General features: G+C 41.2%; 1 protein-coding gene across 2 annotated transcripts in view; it reads right to left on the bottom strand.

Annotated features, from left to right (window-relative positions):
* LOC107294717 (WW domain-containing adapter protein with coiled-coil) overlaps positions 1-7144 on the bottom strand; it is a 122923-nt gene extending 115779 nt beyond the window's left edge. Inside the window, exons 1-3 of one of the 2 annotated variants that reach the window (XM_015823971.1) lie at positions 7137-7144; positions 6752-6788; positions 3229-3424 (exon numbers count right to left, since the gene is read on the bottom strand). In XM_015823971.1, the coding sequence (XP_015679457.1) occupies positions 3229-3424; positions 6752-6788; positions 7137-7144 (241 nt within the window). Of the gene's footprint in view, positions 1-3228; positions 3425-6751; positions 6789-6925; positions 7005-7136 lie in introns of those variants that run through there. The other variant, XM_015823970.1, reaches the window with a different exon arrangement.
* Between the last annotated feature and the right edge of the window lie 1466 nt (positions 7145-8610).

Genomic DNA, 8610 nt, shown 5'->3' with positions numbered 1-8610 from the left:
AGAAAGAACTGGAGAAGATAACAAAATACAAAGACCTACAAATAGAAATAGAAAGACTGTGGCAAAAGCAAGCAAGGGTAGTACCAATAGTAATAGGCGCCTTGGGTGCAATCCCAAAACAACTGGAGCACCACTTGAACACCATTGGCATTGACAAATTCACCATTAGTCAATTGCAAAAGGCGGCCTTACTAGGAACCGCCTCCATCCTGCGACGATATCTGTAATAACATCAAACATCCACATCTGCCTATCCCAGGTCCTGGGTAAGGACTCGATAGGTAGACAAAATGCCAAATCCAATCTGAACATCTGGCTGACTGTGCGATGATAATAATAATAATAATGATGGTGGTGGTGGTGGTGATGATGATGTTGGAAGAGACCTTGGAGGTCATCTAGTCCAACCCCCTGCTCAGGCAGGAAATCCTAGGGCCTATACCATTTCAGACAAATGGCTGTCCAGTCTCTTCTTAAAAACTTCCAGTGTTGGAGCATTCACAGCTTCTGGAGGCAGGTTGTTCTAAGTGTCAGGAAATTTCTCCTTAGTTCTAGGTTGCTTCTCTCCTTGATTAATTTCAATCCACTGCTTCTTGTCCTGCCTTCAGGTGCTTTGGAGAATAGCTTGACTCCCTCTTCTTTGTGGCAACCCCTGAGATATTAGAACACTGCTATCGTGTCCCCCCCTCGTCCTTCTCTTCATTAAACTAGACATACCTAATTCCAGCAACCGTTTCTTATGTTTTAGCCTCCAGTCCCCTAATCATCTTTGTTGCTCTTCTCTGTACTCTTTCTAGAGTCTCAACATCTTTTTTACATCGTGGTGACTAAAACTGGATGCAGTATTCCAAGTGTGGCCTTACCAAGGCATTGTAAAGTGGTATTAACACTTCACGTGATCTTGTTTCTATCCCTCTGTTAATGCAGCCTAGCACTGTGTTGGCTTTTTTGGCAGCTGCAGCACACGGCTGGCTCATATTTAAGTGATTGTCCAGTAGGACTCCGAGATCCCTCTCACAGTTACTACTATTGAGCAAGATGAACTTTGTTGTTAGAGAAATGGCTACTAGTCACTAAATATGTAAAGCAAAAAGTTTTGGTTGTAACTGTATTCTACTGCAGGGGTCCCCAACCCCCGGGTCACTGCCTGTTTCAAACCGGGCTGTGTGAGTGATGGGAAAACGTGTACGCAAAGCTCCACTTGCATAAGCAGTGGACTCTAGCGCTCGAGCGTGAAGCTCCACTCACACAAGCAGAGGGAGCTTGTGTGGAGGGTGCTTGTGCTCAAGCGTGAAGCTCCACTCGCACGAGCAGACGGCGTTCGCATGCAAAGCACCAATTAAGCTGTGTGCGTGCGCCTGTCGCTCACACGCCTCCCTGCCCCAAGTTAGAAAGGTTGGGGACCGCTGTTCTACTACACTGAAAAAAGTTGGAGGGTTGCTGTTTTTCTTCCTTTCTCTTTTATGTGGAACCCCTGCCCCTATTCCCTTATGATCTTTGTTTGCATTTTATACTATAATAAACTTTAATAAAAAACAATATATATATATTTTAAATCAGATTCATCTTTGCAAATTATTTCCAATAGAAATAATCTGAAATATCCCTTGCCTGAATACATGTAGAATATACTCATCAAACCCAATTGTAAAAGAACTCCTACAATTACAACAAAAAATTATTTATATAAACAAAGGCTTCATGGAAATATTTCTGAATTTGTAAAGCACAAATAACTATGCCAACAAGGCAATGTGTAAGTCTGTTTTAATCTAAAACACTAAAAAGTCTGGTTTAATTTATCCAATTTATAAAAACCACTATATAGCATGTGACAATATAACTCTACTTTTAATTTCTCTAGAGCCCTGAATGTTTGGGTATAGGTGACAAAATTTACTTCAGGGCTGAGTGGAGGATTTGATACCAAGATTTTCAAGTTCCAATATTCAGTTATATTACATTATCACTTTAGTAAGCCTTTCCTATTTTTTCTGGAAATGAAGATAGGCAATTGAAATAACAACAAATATTAACAGTGCCACACAATTCACATTACTTAAATAAAAGTAGAGTACATGTTAAGACTTGGTTTCCTGTATGCCATGAAATACCCACTTCACTCCTTTGCAATATCACTGTGGTAGATGACATTATTGTCATCATTGTGGTAGAAGATCATTATTCAATTTTAATTTGAACAGTGTAAAGATGATGTTACCTAGTTTGGTTAATGAAATATCTGCAAGAAAACAACCAAGCTCAGAGAGCACCCTGAGCTACAAATATTCTCCTTTGTTAATAAAATGAAGTAAATGTACAATATTCCTAATTTTCTGATTAACAGTGATGAGCTGCATTTTAGGACATGCATACTACAAGCAACGTGAGCTGAAACTTACTTCTTTAGGCATAAAACACAGTAAATGCTTTAATGAAGCAACAAGGTTTAAAAATAGCAATTAAAAGAAAAGTTCTACTGAAGAATTCAAGAAAATCTGATTTTATCAATTATGACCCAAAAGATTAGTAGTAAGAACAAAAACCCCTATCCCAATTACTGCATACAGCACAGTATGCTGCTGTGTATCTACACGCTAAACCAAGCCTAATGATTAAAATGGCTCTGTGAACTTGTTTACTTCCAAACAGTTAAAGCAGCAGGCCTGAACCAATAAGGATAAGAGCCCATATTATCCTATGTTATGGATGTACCATATTTCTCTCAGGCAGCATACCTGCACACATAAAGCAATCAACAGTTCACTAGCCTTTCATAGAAAATATCAGAAGATCAGGCACTTTTAAGTGTCTCCAAAATAATGCTTTCTGAATTCTCTTCCACTTGTAAAAAGCTTTTCAGATAACCAGTGCTATTTTTAAGTATTGACTAGTATTAGCTGTAATGTGCTAATATATCTTGCTACCGAATTTAGCTAATTGTCAAAGGAATTAAAAATTAAAAAGTAATTCCAGAACATTAAACATCCACAAAATATGACAGCAATTTCAAAGAAAACACCTCAGCTTGCCAGACCATACATTTCTTATATGTAAAAAGGCAATTATCTACAAGATGAAAATAAAAGTACCATTAAAAAAACTACTAAAAACCTATATGTATATGTGTATGTATTTTATGTAGTGCTCTGCCAAGCTGAAATAATGGTGAGGCAAATTGATTCAACTATTATTTTAATATTTAAAAAAAGATTAAAGGAAACTTACCACCATCCCTTTCTCTAACTCTGTGACTATGAATGGTTTTAGCTTTATTGTGTCCAGTACTGTCACTGTATTTGTTTTCAGGACTATCCGATCGCCGCAACATTTTATTTGGCGGTGAAGGGTCTGTGGCGTCTCGCATCTTGTCATGCCGGTGATCACCACCACTGGGGTGACTCTTTGATGTGTACTTAAGAGCCTGTAAGAAATTACAAGAATAGATTTTTAAGTTGTGGTATTATACCTAGAATTTACCATGGATGCTTTTATTATCCAGATTTTTAATATAATATCTGACATTTAAAGTATATACTTAGGCATATTCTAGGTTAGTATTATTCTTGGACATAATCTCCATGGTGTATCACAAACTGTTTTTCAGACAACTCAATTCAAAACAGTTCAACAATAGTTTGCGTTGCAGCTGTCCAAAATTATCTGTAGATCTACTTAACAAGTTATCCAGAATGTAACCCAATACTTGATTGCTTTAAAAATTTCCTAGCAATTGATTCTGGATGCTTGATTTTTATTTTCTATTAAGGAGTTCTATCACTGATCAATGGGATCTATTAAAAATAATGCATTTAAGATTCTGATTAACCAAAACAGACAGTAGTGTGTACACTATCTTTAACAGAGAGTAACATATTTGGAGTATATGTTCATACTTCTAGCTGTTTAAGAGAGCAAACTTTTGAAACACAGATGTAAATGTTAATAGTTCTATAAATATCATAAATGATACTGCTATAAGAGGCATTTCATGGTGGTAACTTTTCTCTATCAAAAGCTTATTTATATAGCTTACCGAAACTACAAAAACAATTTTTTCAGAGACTACAGATTCAATAAATTGTCAAAGACTATGAAAGCGAGATAGTGTAGGTACATAGCAACTGCTGCACCTGTACTTTCATAGCAAAACCACTTTGTGCTGTATTGAATACAACAGAGAACAGCTTTGGTTAGCAGCTCTTCATCTGAATTATTTTGGAATATACACCTTTTGCCTAGTGGACATTTACACAAGGCAGGCTGTCATCCAGTACAGCCTCCAAATACACTGGCCAACAATTTTTTTTGCAAGTTTTGCTTCCTGAAAAACTTTTGGTGATTATGATGGACCCCTTCAAACTGAACAGAAATATAATTTCAGAATGACTGTATCATGTAGGAATATTGAGAAATATGGAATTAACTTTTAATGACTATAATGTATTTAATCACATTTCCAACATGCTGCATGAGTTCAACAGAGCTAAAAGTGTTTTGCTGCAGATTTTCATTTGTACTCGGTGTCTGATGCATCTTGCCACAGTGTCCAACAATAGTCAGCCAGCATGGATGGATTCCAGTCGCCCCGATACTGTTTTTCCATTGTGGCAATGTCCAGGTGAAACCTTTCACCATGTTCATCACTGACTGGACCTAGATTTTCGGGAAAGAAGTCCAAGTGTGAATGCAGAAAATGAATCTTCAGTAACATGTTGCACTTGATGGTCTTGTATGTATAAGAAGTTTCTCAACCAACTGAATGTAGTTTGGTGCTCTGTAGCTGTCAAGAAAAATCTCAATTACATCCTTGAATGTTTTCCAGGGGATTTTCTCTGGCCCCACTAACAGATCTTTGAACCGTTTGCCATTGATGATGTATCTGATCTGTGGACCACCAAAAATGCCTTTCTTAATCTTGGCATCAGTTATTCTTGGAAACTTCTGTCTCAAATTGTCTCAAAGCATAGGGCCCTATACAACAAGATGCAGTTCAGTGGTGAGAAGAGTAAGATTCTTCACTTAGCCAGGAAAAAAACGAATGCACATGTACAGAATAGGCAGTACCTGGCTCAACAGTAGCAACTGTGAGGGATCTAGGTGTCCTGGTGGACCACCTTTTAAGTATGAGTCAGCAGTGTGCTGCAGCTGGTAAAAGAGCCTATGCAGTCCTAGGCTGCATCAACAGAGGGATAGCATCAAGATTGCAGGAAGTGATACTACTGCTCTATATTGCACTAGTGAGGCCACACTTTCAATACTGCATCCAGTTCTGGTCACAATATAAAAAAGATGCTGAGGCCCTGAAAAGAGTTCAGAGAAGAGAAACAAAGAAAAGGGGTCTGGAGGCTAAACCATACGATGAACAGCTAAGGGAACTAGATATGTTTAGCCTAAAAAAGAGAAGGCTTAGGGCAGACATGATCACAGTCTTCCAATACTTAAAGGGCTATCATAGGGAAGAGGGGGTTAATTTATTCTCCATAGGACCTGAGGGCAGGACAACAACAAACGCCTTATCAGAGATCCAACTTGGAACTAAGGAGGAATTTCCCAACAGTGAGAGCAATTAATCAACAGAACAGCTTGCCTCCAGAAGTTGTGGGTGCTCCATCACTGGAGGTTTTCAAGAAGAGATTGGACAACCATTTGTCCAGGATGGTATGAGGACTCTTGCTTTGAGCAGGGGATTGGACTAGAGAACTTCCAAAGTACCTTCCAGCCATATGTCTCTATGCAGTAATGAAAATCTTCACCGTACTTGTTCATTGCTTTCACAAAATTTTTCATCAGTTCTTGTTTTATGTGGAGGCAAAAATAGGTCAACAAGTGGTTCATTGTGCCACATTTTTCAGTCCCTGGAACAAAATTCTTTTTATGTGGCCATTTCTTTTTAATATAATGTGACTCTCTTGCACGGCTGTCTCATTTGCACATGTAACAACAGTACTTGGTATATCTGAGCTGCATTCCAAGTAGCAGAACCACTACTTTCAGATCTCCAGATATTCCAGTTGTACTTGGTGTACTGAAGGTGCTTCAACCAGAGTTCCATGTTTTCATGTTTCTTGAAAGGTTAAATTACACTCTATTTTCGTGATTAACAGCCAAAAATCTGTAAGATACATCCGAAAGTGTTCAGGAAGTAAAAACTTTGTTGTCCAGTGATATTAAGCTCTGCTGGATACCTGACAGTACCTTAAGGGTCAAATAATTATTTTCATCCCACACTAATTATTTTCATCCTACAAACTAAAGTTGTGCCACTCTCTCCGAGGGCTCTACAAAATCTGAGTACCTGCACCACCCCCAATTTACAAGGTCTTTGTTAAATAGGAGGATTGAAGAACTAGAATTCCCCTACGGGTCAGGGGCCCAGGGTCCTTTATTGTTTTAGGGAAGAGTTCCTATAAACAGATGCCTTACCGCTATCCCACCGCTTTCTTCCGGAGAAAAAAAAATGCCTTCTTCCCGTTCACCATAGTACCTAGGTCTCGTTTCCCTGCCCCGCAAGGCCCCTACCGTTGTCTCCCTCAGGCGCCCCGCACTCGCCGAAGGAAACCAACCGCAGCCGCCCCCTCTTCCTCCTCTCCCAGTCGGCCGCGCGCGGGACGAACTGGCGGCTCGTGTGCGGCCTGCAGCGTCGGCCGAAGCCTGCACTCGATTAGTTTAACTCGCCCTCCCACACTCTAGTTGTTGGCGCCGCCGGGCCTCTCAATGTGGGGACTGCGGCGGGCGAAGAAGTCAGTACCTGGTAGGGCTGCGAGTCCCCCTTGCGGTCGTGACAACTGGAAGAGAAAGACAGAAACGTAGCGTTAGCGAGCGACGGTTACTGGCAATTGGCATGGAGGGACGGGCGGGGGGAGGGGGAGAAACAGCGACAGAGGCGCAGTCGGGGAGGGCGGGACGCGATAGGGGTATTTACCCATCATTGAGTCTTTGCTGTTTCCTCGCATACATTACCATCAATGCCCGGCCTGTGTGTGAAAGACTGAGGGGCCCAGGAGGGCACGGCCGGGCCACGGACGCCGCCGAGGGAGGCGGGGGAAGCAGCGCTCGGACCAGGGACGGGGAAGGGAGGGAGGAGGAAGAGGGGCGGCTCAGGCAGCTCAGCTGTGAGAGGAAGCGGTGCTCACGGGCCCATCTCTTCTCCGCACTCGCAAGGACAGGCAGTGCTGCACAAGCACACAGAGGAGCGGCGAAGACGACTTCTCCGCGATCCGCCTTCACTCGTTCGCCCGCCACTGCCGCCTCCCCCCCCCCGCCACTGCTTCCAACACTACCGCCGTCCGATTACATCCGGGAAACTGGGACGTCACCGCCTTCGCTTAACGTCGGCTCCTTCCGACCAAACACCACCCCTATAATTGTTTTTAATAACCTCCTTCCTCTTTCTTAGGTGTAAGCCCCGCCTACCTCCCCTCCAGATTCTGAGAGCCTCTTTTTGGAGGGGCATCGGCCGTTTCCGTTCAATGCCGGAAATCCCTTGCCGTTGTGGGAAGTCACAGACCCAGAGAAGGAAATATTAAAAGGGCAGAAAAATATATTTTTTCCTCAAAAGGATTTTTAAAAGCAGGAGCCAACTCTGCCCCCAAATCTCTCTATCCCAAACAGGAGCCAGCCCTATATGAATGCAAATGTAAAACCATCAGAAAGTTTGTCAAGATAAAGAGACTTAAAATCTGCATACCCGACCCAAACTCTAGGAGTCATTAGCCCCATCACCAGGGAAGCAGGATATGATAATAGGATTAAACCACAGATATCAAGGCCTAGAAAAGCACTCAGAAATAGCCTCAAAGTTCATGCCACAGGAACAGGAAACTATTCCAAACAAAAGGCTAGAGGGTATTGAAGGAAATAAAAGTTATTCTTTTATAAAATTGTAGAAAAATAATTGTAGAAATGTAATGCCAATATATGAGACTGTCTATTTAACACAAATGTAACACTGTAACACAAATGTAACAATGCAATGCCAATAATGACCAAATGTTTACTATTTCCTGCCTAAAAGTCCTCCGGACACAGGAACTTACACTTTGAGTAGAAATCCTACTATCAAAGAGGGGGATTTTGACCCTTACAAATAAACAAGATAACAGCAGATGGACGGAAGAGGTCAGGATGACTTTAAGTACAACCTCAAAGTACATTATAAAGATGAAAGAGCTTCTTAGATGTGACATGCATTGTAGAGCTATAAGATGCAGAGTTTGAAACCAGGCCAGTGTGCTCCTGGAAACCAATCCATAGGGAAGGATCCAGGGGGGCGCGTTTGCAAACGCTCCTCTCTTCTATTCTATTCTCTTTCCTTTTTATTCTTTTTATGTTATTCTCCAATAAACCTTTGTTTTGTTAACCAGACTTGTCTTCGTATTGTGAGTATCAGAATTTGGGGTTTTTACATCTCACAATCTTGGTGGAGAATGCGGGCATTAAGAGTCTCTAGGGGACACTGTTCTCAGTAAAATCAGGAGCGCGCCTGTTGATTTCAACTGCCTGGAGTTAGTATTTTATCGAATTTGTCAGCCGCCCTGAGTCCGTAAGGAGAAGGGCGGGATATAAATGCAATTAATAAATAAATAAATAAATAAAAATAAATCTGAG

This window comes from Protobothrops mucrosquamatus, unplaced genomic scaffold, assembly GCF_001527695.2.
Source record: "Protobothrops mucrosquamatus isolate PMUCROS unplaced genomic scaffold, P.Mucros_1.0 scaffold2061, whole genome shotgun sequence".
NCBI classification, from domain to species: Eukaryota; Metazoa; Chordata; class Lepidosauria; order Squamata; family Viperidae; genus Protobothrops; species Protobothrops mucrosquamatus.
This window is presented reverse-complemented; position numbering and strand designations above follow the sequence as displayed.